This window comes from Athene noctua, chromosome 2 (assembly GCF_965140245.1).
Source record: "Athene noctua chromosome 2, bAthNoc1.hap1.1, whole genome shotgun sequence".
NCBI classification, from domain to species: Eukaryota; Metazoa; Chordata; class Aves; order Strigiformes; family Strigidae; genus Athene; species Athene noctua.
The window spans coordinates 4,758,385-4,777,126 of NC_134038.1; the positions used below are offsets into that span (position 1 = coordinate 4,758,385).

General features: G+C 47.3%; 1 protein-coding gene across 1 annotated transcript; it reads left to right on the forward strand.

Annotated features, from left to right (window-relative positions):
• Positions 1 to 7,021: 7,021 nt before the first annotated feature.
• On the forward strand, positions 7,022 to 18,483 carry GPR20 (G protein-coupled receptor 20). The gene is made up of 2 exons (XM_074897565.1): positions 7,022 to 7,087; positions 17,339 to 18,483. Exon 2 carries the CDS (start codon positions 17,339 to 17,341, stop codon positions 18,419 to 18,421), a length of 1,083 nt encoding a protein of 360 aa, XP_074753666.1. The 5' UTR covers positions 7,022 to 7,087; the 3' UTR covers positions 18,422 to 18,483.
• The last annotated feature ends 259 nt before the right edge of the window (positions 18,484 to 18,742 follow it).

Below are 18,742 nucleotides of genomic sequence, written 5' to 3' on the forward strand. Positions count from 1 at the left end.
GAGCTCTGCAGTGAGGTTGTGACACTGGACATTGTGTTCTTGGCAATTAACTCCTGAAACTTTGAAAAAATATCAAGAAAAGAACAAGAAGTGGCTGCTGGCCAGAGCTGGGTTGGGGGACCAGAAAGGTCAGAGCAGGACCCTGCAAGGGAACCCAAGGTGGGTTGGATCACAAGGGGCAGTTGAGACATGACATGCCTTGTTGGGTGACCAAAGAGTCTCTGTAGCTCATTTTGTTGGTGTCTCAACTGAGGAATCTTGTCAGAAACCTCACTGTTGTGAGAACTCTGGTGAACTGGGCAGACTGTAACAGAGAGAGGCATCCTGACTCACCTCACCAGGGTACATTTATACCAGGACAAGTCACACCGAACTTCACACCCCTTGTCATGCAAGAACTGGAGAGAGGCAGGACAAATGTATTCTAAACTAGTCACCTAGGAGAGACCTCAGGGTCATCCAGAGGAGCAGATTGCTCTTTGTGCGCTATAAACGTCTTCATTTTTCTTTCAGCTCAGCAGGTCCATCAGCAAAAATGCCATGGCCTGGGGAGAAAAATGGAGGGGGAGACAATGGTCAGAAACGTCAGTTCCCAAAAATGCAGCAGGCAGGCAGGAAGGCAGGAAACTGGCTCCTACACGCTTTCTCCCCCGTGCCTGACTCACCCAACAGGAGCCATGACCGTCATTTGGGAACCATTTCTCTTTCCCTGTTCCTCATCAAACAGACAAATCACGGCTGGATCCCATCAGCAGAGGCCCCCATATGTCAACTCTCTGATCCCTCTCCCTGTAGAAACACGCAGATGGGGAGCCTGGCCAGAGGCAGGGCCATACGCTAATGGTGACCTCTGCCCTTTGCAGGCCTCTAAGGACAGTGAACACCAGCCCTGTGGGTGCTGGGAAGCACCTGTGATCTCGAGCAGTTGGCAGTGGATGCCGACTGCTCTCTGCTGAGCTGCTTCTGTCAGGTAGCTGCAGCTGCCTCTGGACCCTGCTGAGATGCCTTTACAGAGACAGCTGGACTGTCTTTTATCATAGAATCACAGAATCATGTATGTTGAAAAAGCCCTTGAAGATCATCCAATCCAACCATGACCCTCACCCTGACAGTTCCCAACTCCACCAGATCCCTCAGCGCTGGCTCAGCCCGACTCTTCAACCCCTCCAGGGATCCCGGGGACTCCCCCCCTGCCCTGGGCAGCCCATTCCAACACCCAACAACACCTTCTGGAAAGAAATACTTCCTCAGAGCCAGTGTAAACCTTCCCTGATGCAACTTGAGACCATTCCCTCTTGTCCTATCACTTGTTCCTTGGTTCAAGAGACTCATCCCCACCTCTCTGCAACCTCCTTTCAGGCAATTGTAGAGGTGGGGGGAAGAGGCTCGCCACAGCCTCCATTGCCTATGCTGAGAGCCAGGCAATCAGCCTTGCGGTATGACCAGGGACAGTGGTCCGAGCCCTTCTTCTCTAGGGAGAAAGCAGCTCATGTTTCTTTGCCTCTTTCATGTTCCTGTCCCAGCATTGCATGAGAGGGACACAGACTCTGTCTAAGGGCTCAGTACAGAGGGCTCTAATCTTTTCTTACAGCCCCTCCAGCTACCACCTGAGGCATAGCTATCATGAATGTTTCAGGGTTCAGATTCCAAAAGGGTATCTGATCTCCCAGATGTCCCAAAATGGCACATGATGAGAACAGCAGAGAATGACCTCTCAATAGCCCAGCATCTGAAGCCACACATTCCTCTGCTTGGCTCCAAATGAGCAAGTGCCACAAGCCCAAAGTCACCTACCAAGTCTTGGATACAGATGTCAGCCCCAGTTTTCAAGGTTCTTTGAAATGGACTTCCCATGGAGTCTACCAAAGGTACCAGAAAAAAACTGGATCTGCTTTCAGGATCCACTCATTATGCCATGCTACTGCTTCCACCAAGCACCAGCTTGGGAGTCGCTAAATGGCAGTGTGATTTCACCTTCCTGCACTGGTGATGGAGTAGGACTGAGTGAAGGACAAAAACTTTACCAAGGAGCAACCGCCCCAGCCCTGATACCCTGTGAACTTCCTTTTCCCTGCAGACCCTCTTGTAGCCACCCAACCCTTTCTGCCACGGGGTCACTGCACCCACCTGAGTTCCGACATCCCTGCAGGGGACAAATTTGACTCAGCTTGAGTAAATGGAGTTCTGCAGGGGCAAATCCAGCCCTTGAGCTCCTTCCCATGCCTGTCCACAAGGCCTCCTACCCTTGTACAGCACTGACAAGGAGATTTCCATCCACAGCATGCACAGGACCAAAGCTGGATGTAGAACAAGGAATCAGGGGATTTCCCTGGCCCTTCTCAGCTCCACCAAATCAGAATTTGCTGTTCCCATCAAATATCAGCTTCTCTCCCCTCTTCTCACAGTTAGCAGGAGGTTGTAAAATTTAGGGCAGGTGCTTTCATCCCTCAGGCAGCACCTGCCAGATCCCTGCTCTGCTCTGTTACAGTCTGTGGCAGGGCTGGGACAGAAGCCAGTGTTTTGTTCCTCATCCTTTGACAACGCTCCCACACTGCTGTCCAAGGCTCTTCTTCCAGAGGCAGGCAATGTACATCCCACACATTAACAATACAGAAGTGTGATGGGATTGAAGCACGAGCCCCTTTGCAAGGAGGGAAATTCTTACACATATGGGGAGAGTCTCAGTGTCCACAGATTTCCCACTAAACTAAATGAGGTGCTTTCCTAGCAGTTATCCTCTGTAAAAGGTGACTCCTGGAAGGGAGTCCAGCACAGCAACCTCTCCAGCCTCCATCTATCTGTGAGATCCAACCCAATTCTCTGGACTGATTCTGCATCTGATTAACAGCACCTCACGATAGCCCTGGAGACTGTAGAAGATCAAGAATTTAGGGCTATGGGCACTGTGTATCATAGGGACGTACATGAGAGTTTTCCAGCACTTATTAAGGCCTGAGAAACTTTTGGGGCAGATTTCTCTAGAAGGAAAAGTGGTTGGGGAAGGTAAAATGGATGTAGACTCTCCTCCACGCCACTAATATTATCTGGTATGGCAAAGGTTTTATTCACGTGGCAGGGACCAGAGCCCAGCTACTCTTGCCTCTCCATCAACCGTGCAGCTACCTCAGCTGGGTAACCTCCCTGGCAAGCAGACTTCTGAGGACAGTCTCATGGTTTTTTGTGTTTGTTGTGACTGTGGACATTACTTGCTCCTATTTCTCCTTCTGCTTCTCCTGCTTCTTCGTGCAGGAGCAAGACAGTGGAAAAATGTCTCAGGAACATGTGTGTGGGAGGGAAAATGGGAGAACCTTCCATGGAGGTTTTCTATGGGCATGTGAGTTCACATTCTCTAAAGCTGCTGATAAAAAGATGTTTCCAGACAGCTCAGTGAACATCCCATCCTTCAGTGTCCTCCGTGTAGTGAAGATCCCACTCTTCAATGTCCTCCACACAGTCGTGGTAAAGGCCTCTCAATTTTCTGAGCTCTGATTCTGTCAGGTCTGAGTCCAAAACCTTCTTGGGTAAAAGCTCTCCTTCACCACTGAAGAAAACAATTCATTTGTGAGCAGCTGTTCAGTGTAACAGACCCTAAATTCAATTTCCTAAAAAAAAAAAAAAAAGCAGGCATGTTCAGACACCAGATTCTGATTTAGATCCTTACAGATCTGGTCCCCTTGAAAGCTGATCCAGCCATGTGCCTTGAGCCCATCTCAGCAGTGCAACAGTTTGTTATGCTGTGCCCAATCTCAATCTCCTCCCCTGCAGCAGGGAATGAAAGGACACTCAATTCCCCTTTTTAGGGCCACAAAAAAGATCCAATAGCTGGAACATTTCTCCTGTGAGGACAGGCTGAGAGAGTTGGGATTTTTCAACCTGGAGAAGAGAAGGCTCCAGGGAGACCTTATTGCAGACTTCCAGTACTTAAAGGAGGTTTATAGGAAAGATGAGGAGAGACTTTTTAGTAGGGCCTTTTGCAATAGGACAAGGGGTAATGGTTTTAAACTAAAGGAGGGTAAATTCAGACTAGACGTAAGGAAGAAATTTTTAACAATGAGGATGGTGAAACACTGGCACAGGTTGCCCAGAGAGGTGGTCGATGCCCCATCCCTGGAAGCATTCAAGGTCAGGTTGGATGGGGCTTGAGAAACCTGACCTCACTGAAGATGTCCCTGGTCATTGCAGTGGGGTTTGGACTAGATGACCTTTAAAGGTCCCTTCTAACCCAAATTATTCCGTTTCTGCTATTCTGTGATTTTTGAATAGGGCTGGAAAAGTATACCCTTCTCCTGACAAAAACTGAGAAGACATCTCCCCAGGGTGGTGTGTGGTATCAGACTTCTGACAACCTGCCTCAGAGCGGTCTGGCCTCCTGCCTTGCTGCTCTGTGCCACAGGAGAATATTAAACAAAGCCCTGTTCCATCCCTATTTTACATGGTGTCATTAAGGCCTTGCTAGGAATTATTATGGGCCAGTAGCACCCTTCCCTGCTATAACTATTATTCCTTCCCCCACATGCTAGCTTCTTGCACCTACAATCTCAAGACATTCACTGCAATATTTAATAGTGTTGCATATTCAGTGAACAGACTTGAAAATTTTCCACTTACTAAAGCTTAACTATTTTTTCTTCCTTTGCCCCTCCCTCTGGGAGGGTGATAAATGACTGAAAATCAAGAGATGATAGAAGCTTTTCATTCATCAGCTACGGCTGCAACTCCTCCTGAAGTCAAGTGTGGGAACCGCATCTGGGACAAAGCATGGCCCTGAGCCCAGATGTGCCTTCTCCACCTTAACAGCAGCATCTGCTTCCCAATATGGCATGCTCTGCACTATCTCAGGCACAACTTGAAACTTTGCAGCTGTTGCCACTCCGAGTCTAGCTCTAAATCCAGCAAGGAGGGAGAGGCTGGGCTAGTGGGGGAGTGCAGGGCATTATCCTGTACACAAGGATGGGAACAAAGCTCACATGCATCACACAGAAGCACAAAACCACACCAGTCCTCAGACAGAAAGGGCCAGGCAGTCCCAGAGCAGGTGAACAGTGTACCAATATCCCATCCTGGAGAAAAGACTCCTCTTTCTTGCAGTCTTGCATTTGTAACTCCAGAGATCTATTGCCTCAGTACAAAAGTTTTGTTGACAGGCTGTGGGAAACTTCAGCATTTGCCACGACAAGCAATAAGAATGATAGTGTCCAAGCTCATCCACCCTGCCCAGTGCTGGGCCATGGGTTGGTTTCTTCTCTTTTATTCTTCCCCCTGTCCAGGTCCCAAGATGGAATGATGTGAAGGCAAGCTTATTACCCAGATTGGGCTCATGGAGACCCTCCAGTCACACTTGCTTTCCAAGTCATAAGGAACTGAAAAGCAGATGAGAGCTCAGGCACGTGCCTGAGCTGGAAGTCAGTTGTGAAAGGCTGGATGCCTGGATCAGGGTGCACAGAAAGACAAGGAGGATGTTCCTGAAACTGGGGGAAGAATCTGCCCCTCAATGTGAGAAAACTCAAAATAGAAAATCAATAAAATAACCAGACAAAAAAAAAATCAGCTCAGTATTCCTGGGAAAGATCCAAGGGTGAAAAACTAATTCCAGAAAATGAGGTCAACCTTCTCTAATAACCATAGCTACTGTTTGTGCTCCAGTAAGACATGCATGTGTGGAGTTTACCTCTCCTCTATTTATGGATTTGGCCTCTTGACCTGGAATTCAGTGCCTCTCAGTTGATCCTGTCGTGTTGTGACGGGCCGTATCCTGCATGTTAATTGGATTGGCACCAGTGTTGTCTTTATCTAAAGGGTGAGGGAATAGAGCAGTCCAGACCTGATACTAAAATCCAGCATCCATCCTCTCTTGCTCCCCTGCAACTTCTCATTTAATTTTTTCTGCCTTTTTTTTCCCAAAAGAGACCTCTAAATCCACTGTAAACCCTCCTGGAGAGAACATTTGCACAAGCCCCACAAAAGAGGACTTTTTTGGTACCAAATTTAGAGGTGGAAGTAGCCCGTCATGAGGTGGAGCTTTGTGGGTGTTGGGAGATTTAAGTCCTTAATAGCACAGGTCAGCAGAGACATCTTGAAAGCTGATCTGGCCATGTTGATTTGAACCCACCTCAAAAATTGGATAGTTCATTATGCTTCATCCAATCTCAACCTCTTCTCATGCAGCCAAGGGTGAAGGGATACTAAAATCCCTGCTCTGAGAGGGACCTGACACCCACAATGCTGCTACCCCAGTAGGAAAGGGCTGTGTGAGGATGGAGGAACATGTTGGGGGGCTCTTTGATGGAACCTCAGACTCTCCACCCTCGACTCATCTACACTGTCACTTCAGCCCAGTCCTTGGGTAGATCACTCTCCCAAATGACTGCAGCCAGAGTGTCACCAAAAGTGTGCAGGATCACCCTTTGTCTCCCGGTGCCAGGTTTTTTCTCAGGGTGTGGACAGCTGGGTTGGTTCAAAGCATGTCACAGGCTTTGTGGCATTTGGTCCAGCACCTTCCTGCAACTGCCATGCTTCTGCCTAATCCCAGTTTATATCAGGAAGATGAAAAGAGAGGTATTTTCCTCTTGTGTCACATGGTAGTGGCTTAGTGGCATTGCTGTGGCCTTGAGATGGCAAGTTCTCAGCAAGGAGATTCAGTTCCCACAGAGACACAGGAAAATTGACCTGGGGAGGGGACAAGAAGGGAGCAGCAACACCAGTTTTAGTTTACTAGAGATGTTCAGGCATTAGCACCGTGAGGAAGACTGGAGCCCTCTTTAGCGTTTCCAGCACTTCATAAATTTCAGAGAGATTTAGGGCAAGGAGCCAGATGTTTGGGGAGAAATTCTCAACGCTAAAGACAAGTGGAAATTTTTTTTTTGGTAGTGTGTATTTTTTCCCATTAGTTGCAAGGCTATATTTAGAAGAGAGGGGGGGAGAGAGAGCGCACGAGAGAGAGATTAGGCATTTCTTCATATTCTGTAGTCACTCCAGTTGTTCTGCTTGTAGGAACAGATGTCTCTTTCCTGGGGTGATAGCATTCAGGTTGACAAGGAAATTTTCTTACCGGCAGCTCTTCTAACATAGAAAGGAGATCGGACCAGAGGTAAGTCAGTCCATCATGGAGGAATACACTGCAAGGACCATTGCAGTGAATGCTTTGGGATATTGGTCAGAGAGAAAGGGGGGGCATGGAATCGGAGAGGTGACAACGGGGACCAGGATGGAATTGCTGGAGGCTGGACCCCAAGTCCAGAGTGGAAAGCATGGCTATTGTAGCAGGGAGCCCTGACAGGGATAGCAGTGGAGAGGGTCCTCTGCTGAACACATGGATGAGCAGCTCGGGAAGCCCCTGGCTCTGCCCATGCAGCAGGTGTGGAAGTTCATCAGGAGGTGCCTGCCCTGGAAAGCCAGGCTGTGTCGGCAGCTGTGAGGGGCTGCAAGGGGCTTCTCCTGCTGTGAGCTTCTCTGCTTTTGGGTTTTGGGGCAGTGCCTTGATATTTGGTTGTTTCTTAAGGAAATGAGGGGTGATGAAAAGTGTGCGAAGCTTTCCCTCATCAAAAAGTACTATGTCAGCTCTTGTGAAGAGTGAGGTGATGTCGTTTGTATCTATGTATTCCCAGGCATAATTAAATTTTGGGGAAATGCATTCAGGGAGGTTTTGGAAGACAGGAGAGGAGATGGTGCACTGCCTGGCATGCGGTTAGCTGTGACTGGGGATGTTTTACCTCTCTTTGGCTCTGCAGTAGGGTGCAAGCTCAGCTGTAGGAAAGATGTTTTCTTTCTCTGAACCCACTTGCTGGGGCAGTCTAAGGAGAAGCAGATCCTTTTCCAAGGTCCTTAACCAGACTCCTTCAGAAATACTGCCTGCTTTCACAGCAACAGCTCAAAGTTTTCCAGGTTAACCTAGTTAATCTAAAACTTGAAAAACCCTGAAGGCACTGGTGGATCTGTCTGCACAGCACAGTGTCATACGTGCCTAGCAAAGGAAACCACAGAAACTGGTCTCCCAAAGGATTAAGATCTGTTTGTCCATCCTGGGATGCCTCAAAAAAAGTCTGCTCCCTGACCAGGTCTCCCACCTCCCTGCATTCCCTGGGCCAAGCCCACACATGGCTCCGTGACTCAGTTCCTCCCTGCAGCCAAGAGAGCAGCACAACTTGAAGTGAGTGCTGGGCTGCAGAGCTGCATCCACGGTGGGCTGATCTTCTGCTCATGGTGCACCTGGCCCCTGTCCCCGCTCCATCACCCCTTCATCCCTACCTGCATTTGTGTCACCTCCATTCCCTGTGCTCCTTTGGCTGTGAGCATTTTCTGGTCAGCATCCCTGAGCTATGCAGGACTTCAGACACTCCCCAGCAGCAAATCTCTTTTGCTACTCTTCCCTCATTGTCCTTCTCAGTTTTCTTGCCAAGGGACAGAGCAAGCAGGCATCTGAAGGCAGAAAGAGAGAAAAGTGCTCAAAGATTCCTAAATTTGCAATTAAAAATTTCCTTTTCAAAAGTAAGCACCAATGCACCAGCCAGATGTTGCTCAGTTTAATCTCCCATGATGTTTTTGCACTTTGCAAAGTTCCTGTATGTGCCTATATGGTAATTTTCACTGCAGGGTTCTCCTTGTTACACAGCCACGATAGCTGTTATTCCAAACTGACATTTCTAGCACTTTGTCCTAGGCGCCCTTGAAATGCTAGATGGATTACTGTAATCCCAATAAAATCAAATGCATTTCTCTTGCACTGTTACAACCTCCCAAGAAGACAGGCACAAATCCATCTCTACTGGCTGGACCTAGAAAAGTCAAAATCCATTTATTTCTTTCCAGATCTAGTTTTTTAAAAAATGTAAACCCTCTTGGAAAAAATTTGCCCCCAAAATACATGCTTTCCCCTCACATTATATGGTCCACGAAGGACAGAGAGGGATACAGACAGGAGGTCATGCTCTGATTTCTCTTAAAATATCAGAGCTAGAAATACACCGCATCTACTGCAGAGATGTCACTCCATGCTCCCTCGTGACAGATTGTACTTGGTACCAGCCCTGACAGGCTATGAGATATTGGTCTTTTAAATGCTAACAGCATGATTTATAGAGCATTCACCAAGACAATATTTCTGTCACTCCAAGGCCAAGATCTGGTGACGCAGAAAAGAGGTACATGAAAAATGCAGCAGTATTAATAAGGCAGTGTAGATGTCTAAACCTTTCAGGAGGGATTTTTTCTACACAGTGTGGTATAAACAAGCAAGTGGAGTCATAACCCTTTATTAACACTTTAAGGGGACCAGTACTAGCAAGCTTCGTTAGAAATGTGCTGAAGGACCTCTGGGTGCCCACCGCTGCTGGGCGCACATTTGCAGGTCTGGAGAGGCAAAGTATATACAATCCCACTTCTTTGGTTTCTTGTACACGTACATCTGAGCTCCTTCTTTCAAAGGCTGAGGCAATACTACTGCAAATGGGCACAGAGGAAGTATAAGATCGTAAGAAATCTGCTAGTAGATGAATTTCCTGCTCTGTGTATCTTTGGGAGCCTCATTCCATATTTTCCACGCATGCTCAGGACAGGGCTGGGAGACGACCATGCAGATCTTCCCAAGTTTTTAAATAGATTGTCCCTGGGGTGTCCAGGACTGGTGATCTGTCACCTGGTTTTATGCAGCAGGTTCAAGCCTATATGCAGAGAGTGGGGATCTGGGCCAAGCTGAGTGGCCTCCCTCCCATCTGGGTCATGTTGCTCTGAGAAGAAGAGGAATGTAGTTTGGAGAGTTGTGCTCTCCCTCTTCTAATTGGCAGTGATCCCTCATGGCCTAGACCTGTTGGACTAAATCATTGTTCGGGCAACCACAGGCTATTGCTTGTGCCAAACTGAACCAGGCATCTGGGTCCCTCATTCTCAGAGGATTTTGACATGGGCTCCACCCTTGTGCATGCACAGCATCGAACACAGATGGTGGGTGGAGGTCAGATCACAGCTCACAGCAATACCCATCACCCATCCACAGCACAGCCTTGGAGATGAAGGACCACGTGGAGGTTAACTGGGTATGTCAGGCAGGAGGCAAATGGCTCAACAGCACATCAGCAGTACCAACCCAACAACCAGCACTGCATTAGCCTCCACACATCCTTAGTCTGTGATTCCTGACATGACTTGAAGGGCCTGGCTACACCTGGGACTGGAAATCCAAGATTTTCCTCTGGCCAGATGGAAAATCTGATTCTCATTTAGAGATGCCACAGTCAGTAGAGGGGGTTAATCCCTCTTGCTGTTGTGCAAAGTAAATTCACACCCAGACAAAGGCTGTAATTCAGCACATGATCATTCAAATCACTGGACAAAGTAGGAGTTGCTGGCCATCACACTCTTCATTACACATGGGCAAGCACTGCCATGGCTGACGAGGGCAGAGACCAGGCAATTAGCTATCATCTGTTCCCAGTCAGGCTGGTTCTGCCGGTGAGGAATACTCAATTTGGTGTCAATCTGAAATTATTTCACTTCAGGAAAACAATGAGAGGCAGGCAATGCTCTCTCTTTGCAAAGAAGCCATCCAGCCCTGCTTGCAGTGTTTCAATGACAAAGCAATTGCAAATTTGCAGGGAATAAGACCTAAATGAAAGGACGTGTGGTGGAGAGCACTAGCAAACTCCTTAGATGTTAATATTAAAGGAAAAAAGGATCACTCTCAGTGCCTATTTGTGTGTTTTCCTCCGTCCTCCTAATGTTTTTCAATCTGTTGGCTAATTTCAACCAAAATTTGGCAGAAGGGAAAGGTCACCTCAATTTTCAGGAAATTAGGCAGCACAGAGAGGAGAAAGTCAAACAAGTGTCGGAGCCAAGGGAAGAGCTGGAACGTGAGTGCTCATTGAGGCAGCCAAGTGTCCACATGGGAAAAAGTTATAATAAGCATCTCAACCAGGGCAAAGCATTCATCCAGCCCTGTGAGACACTGCAAGACGTGAAACTGTAAGAAAGAAGGTGTCATTTAATCTGCCACTCACAAAACTATGTGTTTTGCGTCTCCAAAGCACCTTTTATTGGTGGGGGCATTGGAGGGGAAGGAATAATCCAACGCTGGACTGAGTTTGACTATTTCAAACTGCAATTCCTCAGCAATTGGGTGTTTCACACACCCTGTCTGTCTACTCTCAGACCTGGAGGCTTCTAGGAGACATCAATGCCCAGGAATCAAGTGAGAGCAGAGATCTGATGCTCCCAAATATGGGAACTTCTCCACTCTGGGAATAACCCCATTTTTGCTTCAGGGTGAGATCTTTCTCCCCCCGGACATTAGCTCCCTTTTCACAGCCTGAGGGCGAGATGGGCACCAGCTTTTCCCTTTCAGCAGCTGGATTTATTCTCTTTCTCTCCCTCTGTCCCTTAGTTCCCACTGCCAGCAAACCCACTCTCCCCAGGCTGAGCATGAGGCACACAAAACAAGCTCTACCACGTATAGGGCAAAGTCCTCAACATGCACAAAAACACCATATTTGGCCAGTTTGAGCCAGAGTTGAGTGAGAGCTTGCCAGAAGGAGAATCACACAATTTAAACCGAAAGAGAGTGAGTTTAACCCTTTATTTATAAATATGATGATAAATCACTCAGGGAACTTTAAACACAGAAAGACTGCAAAACTAAACACATGCTGCTGCCATCCCAGGCAGCAGAGTAACACTAGCAGGCAGGACAGGGTGAGGGGGACGGGGCCATGATAGAGGAGCCAGGTTGCTATATCAGATGTTCTGATTCAGGACAGGGAGACGAGAAAAGCTGAAGCTGTTTATAATAACAAATACTCGCTTGTGCTTGTTGATGTCCTTTTCATCTTTCTGATCCCAGTGCATAGTTCTCTTGCTTTCTGTCTCTGGGTCTGCACGGAGAGATCCTATCTGCACACGCCAATAAATAACCCTTTTGGAGAGCACTTAGGACAAAGCTCGGTTGCCTGACCTGCCTTTTCTTTTGTATGTCATTACTTGAATTGCTGAGCCAGATCCAAAAGACCCCTGGGTCAAGGAAGTGAATCACCTTAACTTCAGCAAGTGGAGGGTGAGGTTTAAGGCTGACCCCAAGCTAAAATTTGGGTGGAACAAACTGCAGGATGGTCAAGGATATCCTCCTGGGGCAGATGCAGCACTGAGCTACCCATGCTAAGTGAACAAGTGTGAGGCCAAGCACCAAGTGAGGGAAGAGGCTGCAGGTCCTGGTTTCAGCGCAGCGACCATCTGTTTCCTATTTGGCCCAGGAACGATGGAATTGGTTGTGTCATGCAACAATGAGAAAGTATTTCAGAGCAAGTCACCCTCTCCCAATGCTGAACAGGGACCTTTATCAAAACGAGGGAAACCAGGTCAACTTCCAGCCTCTGTCCCTCCCCTTATCCCATTTCTACCCAGATGCCTGCTGTACTTTTAAGGAAATGCTACCCACAGTCTCACAGAGAGACAGACAAAATCCAGCCTGAGAGGTATAATATAACTGCATAGGCCAACTGGCGCAGTCAGACAGCGCTCAGAAGGATGCATGTTTACCCATCTTGGGCTTTGCAGGCTGCCAGCTCCAAGAAACAGGGATTGCATCGAAATCTGGGGGGCTGAGAGCTGAATTAGACATGAAGAAGGGCTGAGCTCCAAACTCTTTGAAGATTTTAGGAAGGGGGTTAGCACAAAGGCTGTTTACTCTGTAAGCAAAGGTGGCTGTGGTTCTTGCAGCTCTGCATGAGCTCATGCCATAGCTGCAAGTAATAAGTAGTGAGAAACATAGCAAAATAAAGGTTTGCCCCTCCCTGACTGCTATATGCCACCACTCCATGGCAGCTGAACTGACTCACTTGGACACCTGCGTAAGTATTTCTGATGGCAGAGAGAGAGAGAGATCCGATTGGGGTAATTTTTGGCCTCGGAGTCAGGGGAGGCAGAATTGGAAATCTTTGGAAATGTTTGCTTTTCCTCAGACACAAGGTCATGTTGCCTTTCTGTGCCTTGTTCAGCCTGCGGCAAAATGGGGCAACGTACCTTTCTCAAGCGTTTGGAGTCCCACAATGGAAAAATACTTAGTAGCTGTTAACCAGGGGTTTGGTCCAGCTCCATCTCATTAAAAGCACTCAGAGGAATGCTGTTGCTTTGCTAGTCCAGTTCTCTGTCCCTTCTGCTTGTGAGCCACGAGATGAGGGCAGTCCCACAAAGAAAGGAAAAGGCCATTCACCCAAACATCCATCAGTAACAATTTGATTAGAGGAAGACTTTTCCCACTGCAGCCCAAGAGGCAGCTTTTCCACAGCTTGTCAGTGAGGAAATCTTCAGAATTAATTAAATCTGTTGGGATTTCTTTCATGTAGTTGCTTGGATTTTGAGTTCAGACAGGGCAGCGACAGACTGGGAAAAGTCACAAACTCTAATTCAGCTTCTCCTTTGCATATTCAATTTGGCAAACAAGACATTACCTGGTGTTTTTAAGAAGTTTACAATATCTGGAGTTTATTTCACTGCACATGGGGTTCAGTGGAAGCCAGCACACTGTATATGCTGATGATTTTAGTTTCTGTACCTGGACAGTACTCATAGTGGATCCTTTTCTATTAGTCTGTAAAGTGCCCTACATACCTTAATAGCACGGTGAGGATGAGGAACATTTGAATGCATTTTGAGTTACTGATTTCACTGAGGCAGGAAAGGAAAAATGTAAGATGAATATCAGGTGTTTGCAATAAAGGATCTGAGACGGAAGAAGAAACTCTCAGAGGCAAGCTACTAACAAGATGTAAAATCACAGCAAACGGCCAGTGCCTTAGAATTACAGTAAGAAGAAAAATGCATATGCAGCTCAAGACACTCTAGTGCATCCTAAGGGATGGGATGGGTGATTTTGTCTTCTCCGCTTGCTCAGCTCTCTGTATGAACACTGATATATGAGCTCACATTGCACTCAAGGGACAACAAAGTCTATTCCTTGGTTTGCACTGGTGCAGTGGCTTCTGCAGTGCTCCTCTTGACAGCATCTGCAAAGAGAAATCTGGGAGCAGATCCAGGCATCTGCTCGGTTTAGTTTGTTTTTGCAATTAAAGAGTGAAACAAACAGAGAAGATCAGACGGTGAGAATATTAAAAAATCATTAGAAAATGGGCCAGTGTTCTGGATCGTCCCAATGCATCTTTCTCAGGTGCTAGACTTTGCAACCCCACTACCTGCAGTCAGTCTTGGGTCCAGTTTTTCCTGTTACTCACTGACAGTGTGCTTGGCACAAAATGTAAAGACACCAGACTCTCCCCCAGGAGTCTGCAGGCTCAATCAGACCCAGTCAAAATAATGTGAACACGTGTGATACTTTGGCTGCCACCAGAGTTCAGTACAGGGTGAGGTAACTGGTCATTCCTGAAACACAAGATGTTCCAATGTCCATTAGCTGTTGGAGATGGCCTAAGTGCAAAAGCGGACAGATGTTAAGCTTGCTCCTCTTTGCCCAGCAGTTCTGTGGGACATTACAGGTGGTCTGACCCCAGGCTTCAGGATTTCAGTCCTGCAGCATAATCTGGCACTGGATTTGATCTCAGAAGGGCTTTATGGTCGAGCACCAGCCATTCCAATGGATAGTTCAACTACTTGGGCTTTAGTGGGTACCTAAACAACAAATTGCCACTTGATTATAAATATCCTTTCAAGTTCAAGGCTATTAAAAACCAGGTTGATTTTATTTTTTTATACCCCTTCCATAGACTAGATGAGAGGCAAGAAGAAACTAGAGCAATCACCAGGCTCCAGGACAACAGATCTAAGCTCCATCATGAGGGCAAAGACTCTTCTCCAAGAATTTCCAGAGGGAACTCCACACCTGGTCTTCTAAATTCTCAGTCCTAATCTCTGCTTTTGCTCAACAAATGTTCTGCTTCATACTCACCTGGCTTGAATGTACCATACAGAATAACCATGACTAGGCTGTAGCACTCCAGGAGGACTCTTGATCTTGAATGTTGACCATTTACCAAATATACTTCATTCCCAGCCCTCTCCAACGTGAGAAGGGGCAAGAAAGCACCCAGACTTCGATCACTCAGTCCTCCACAGAAGCCTGCCTGGCCATACCCTATAGCCCCATTCAGCAGTGCAGGCTGAAATGGACATGGGTGTTATGGTGGATTTTAGGCTGAAAAAGGATCAGCAAGCAGTGTGCACTCACTGCAGACGAGGCAAAGTACATACTGTGCTACGTTAGGAGGTTTGTGGTCAGATGGAGGGCAGTTATTACCTTCATCCATTCATCACTGGTGAGGTGTCCTGTTTGGGACCACGCTGTTCAGGGGAATGTTGAAAGACAGGAGAGGGTCCACCAGAGGCTTTACTGGGATGGGAGGAATGCACCAGTGCAGACCGAGGCTAACCAGCTGGAAAGTGTCTTTGCAGAGGACTTGGGGTCCTGGTGGACACCAAATTGCACATGAGCCAGCAATGCACCTTTGTGAGAAAGCAAGCCAACTGTCTCTGGGTTGCCTTAGGAAGAGCATTGGCAGCAGGCTGAGGGAGGTGATCCTTCCCCCCTGCTCAGCACTGGTGAGGCACGTCAGGAGTTCTGTGTCCAGCAAATGCACAGAGACTTGGGAATCTCTTTTCATAAATCTCAGTTCTCCAGCTCTTTATCCCAGACAGCTGGAAGACTTTTGCTTTTGTCAGGAGGTGTGGAGGAGTTCAAGACCTTGAGAGTTATAGCTAGCAGGGATTTGTAGTACATTAGCCCAACGAGCAAGTTTTTGGTGGCTGGGCAGGAAAAGGCTTTGATAACTTGTCAGGCAGGCTCAGAGCTGCTGTGATGCTCTCTGGACCCAGTTAGGACTGTCCCTGCAAGACATTTGCTTTTGGCCAGCAGGAACTCTCCTGAGGATCCACTTTTCACTGGAAGATTTCTGACCTAGGTAGCTTCCTCCTCTGCTTTGTACATGGCCACCAACATCTTGGAGCATCTCACAGGCAATGGAGTACCTTCAGTCCATCCTCCTGATCCCCATAAGCAGCAAAAAGGGTTAGTGCAGGCAGAAAGCCAGGTGCCAGAGGACAGGGCATGCTTGGGGGAGCTGGATATCCAGATTCCCTTAGCAATTCAAGTCCTCCTCACTGAGACACACAGCCCAGGCACACTGTGGTTCCTGTGAGCACTGGAAGATGTGTTTGCAGCTCCTTTCTCCTAGCCCTTCCACACTTGGCTCTTTGGTAGCAGGATTTCAAACCCTCATAACTCAAGTCTTTCAGCATCATTCTCTGCTGATTCAAGCTGATTTTTTTTTAACCTCAAAGTCCTGCTCAGCCGCTTTGAGATATTCCAGACATTTTTCAACCATTTATTTTTATTGAAACCAGCCAAGTCTCTGTATATATTGGGCTTTTTTTTTTTTTTTTATCTTTTCAATATACAAATAAGTTTAAAATAGTGTATAAGTCAGGAATGATTTGCAAATTAAACTGTCAAACCCTGGCAGGACTAGTGGCTTACGCCCTTGGTTTGAAATCTCCCGGCTGCTGTTGCTGTGAGTGCAGCTCTCTAGAGGATGCCACACAAAGCTTGTGCTTTCCTGGAAAATTCAGCCATCCTTTGATTTCAAGAAAGCCTTCATGAAAATTGTGCTGCATGTAACTCTCTAATGGAATCACCTGGCCAAGGGAAGGGATGTGATATTTTAGGAGTGAGATGCTAGGGCCACGGTTGTGGCAATGGTTGGGCAAATGTCTTCTGGCTGGCAGCACTATCCTGCTCCCACGACAGGGCAGGAAAAGCCTCCAGTTGGGAAGAAGTTGCTCCAATGGAGGAAGGACTCCAAAGAATAAGTGCCATGTTTAGGAAACAAGACTTGGTAGGAACCACATACCGGGCTGACCCTCCTTGTCACAGCAGAAAATGCCCTGTGCCCTCCACGAGCATAAATGCACCCTGCTTGGATTCAGCAACCCTGTCTACTTCTCTGGGCCACTTGCCACGTGGCCAGCTTCAACATGACCGTGTGTAGATGCCCTGACTTTCCCTTCTCCTTTGCTCTTCCCACATAGTTCACATCTCTGTTCTTGCTCACGCCTAAAAGCCACTTTTGCACGGGGCAGAGGAAGAGAAACTTGAAGTGGGGATTGTGTGACTTCTCCAAAAATATGCATCTGGAACCGCTGGAAGACAGTAATTATAAACCCAGGTATTATCCTAGCAATTATCGGTAATCCCACATTGGCAGATGAGATGATCAGAGAATACAGCAATATATATAACTACTGAGGATGTACAAATACATCAGTTAAAACATTCTTAGGTGACAACATTTTGAGCCTTAAGGGACTCTGACTTACCCATCAATATATCTCTGTTTCTTTTTTTTTCCAGATGACTGGGAAGTCAGTGACCATGCCAACCTCCTCCACCCAACTGCCACCCCTTGACTCTATCAATTCCACCCAGCAACCCAACTCCAGCATCTACTTGTTCTCCAAGTTCATCCACCCTGACAATGAACTGTACACAGAATTTTACAGCCTGTGGATTGCCCTGATGGTAGTCAATGCCATCATTTTCCTGGTGGGTGTTGTGCTGAACAGCTTGGCGCTGTATGTCTTCTGTTTCCGTACCAAGACAAAAACCACCTCTGTTATTTACACCATCAACTTGATTGTTACTGACCTCTTGGTGGGCTTTTCCTTGCCCGTCCGGATCATAATGTTCTACAGTGCAGGGGACTGCCTGAATTGTTCCTTGGTTCATATCTTTGGCTACTTTGTCAACATGTACTGCAGCATCCTCTTCTTGACGTGCATCTGCGTTGACCGCTATCTGGCAATCGTACAGGTGGAGGCCTCACGTAAATGGAGGAACCCCACCTGTGCCAAGGGGATCTGCGTCTTCATTTGGATCTTTGCCACTGTGGTGACTTTCTCCATCCTGACCATGGCAATAAAGTTTGCTGCGTGCTGCCTCTCCAAGATTCTGGTCCTGATGGTCTGCGAGTACTTCTTCCCCCTCATCATAATCATCTTCTTCACCACCAGGATTATGTGTGCTCTGTCCAAGCCCAGCCTCATGCACCAGAGTCGGGAGAGGAGAATGAGAGCTGTGCAACTCCTTATCACTGTCCTCATCATCTTCATGATCTGCTTCACTCCTTTTCACGTGCGACAGGTGGCAATCTCCATCAACCCAGATATGCCCCATGACGTCAGCCTCCTCGTCTACCATGTGACAGTGACTCTGAGTAGCCTCAACAGCTGCATGGACCCCATTGTCTACTGCTTTGTCACCAATAACTTCCAGTCAACCATGAAAAACATCTTCAGGAAAACCGAGCCACAGCAAACCAGCGTGGACATCCTGGGTATGAACAAGAACTCCAAGGGCTCCAATGCAATCATCGCCTTCTCAAACACAATAGGAAGCCCCGTGAGCTTGCCATCACCAAGCAGTGTCCAGATATAACCCACATATGATGGGACACACTGCAGTAAGCCAGTGTGATGATGCTGGAATATTGCTAGGATGCACAGGATTATTGTCTTTGACCTCTTTGGGTTTTAGGTTGAGGTTCAGAATGACAGTAGTGGAATTTATTCCTCTGAACATTGTGGTCTGTTTGGAAATGGAACTTGCAGTGCTGTTAGTACCAATACAAAAGAGAGTCTACTAATTACTGTTCCCAACAGGAAAGTTTTCTTTGTATTTTAATACAGACATTTTGCTAGCAACGAATTCTTTACTGTGGTTTTCTTTCCGTGTTTGACATTGTAACACAACACTCCT

Coding starts and splice junctions, on each gene's coding strand:
- GPR20 (XM_074897565.1), top strand. CDS start 17,339: ATGACTGGGAAGTCAGTGACCATGCCAACCTCCTCCACCCAACTGCCA.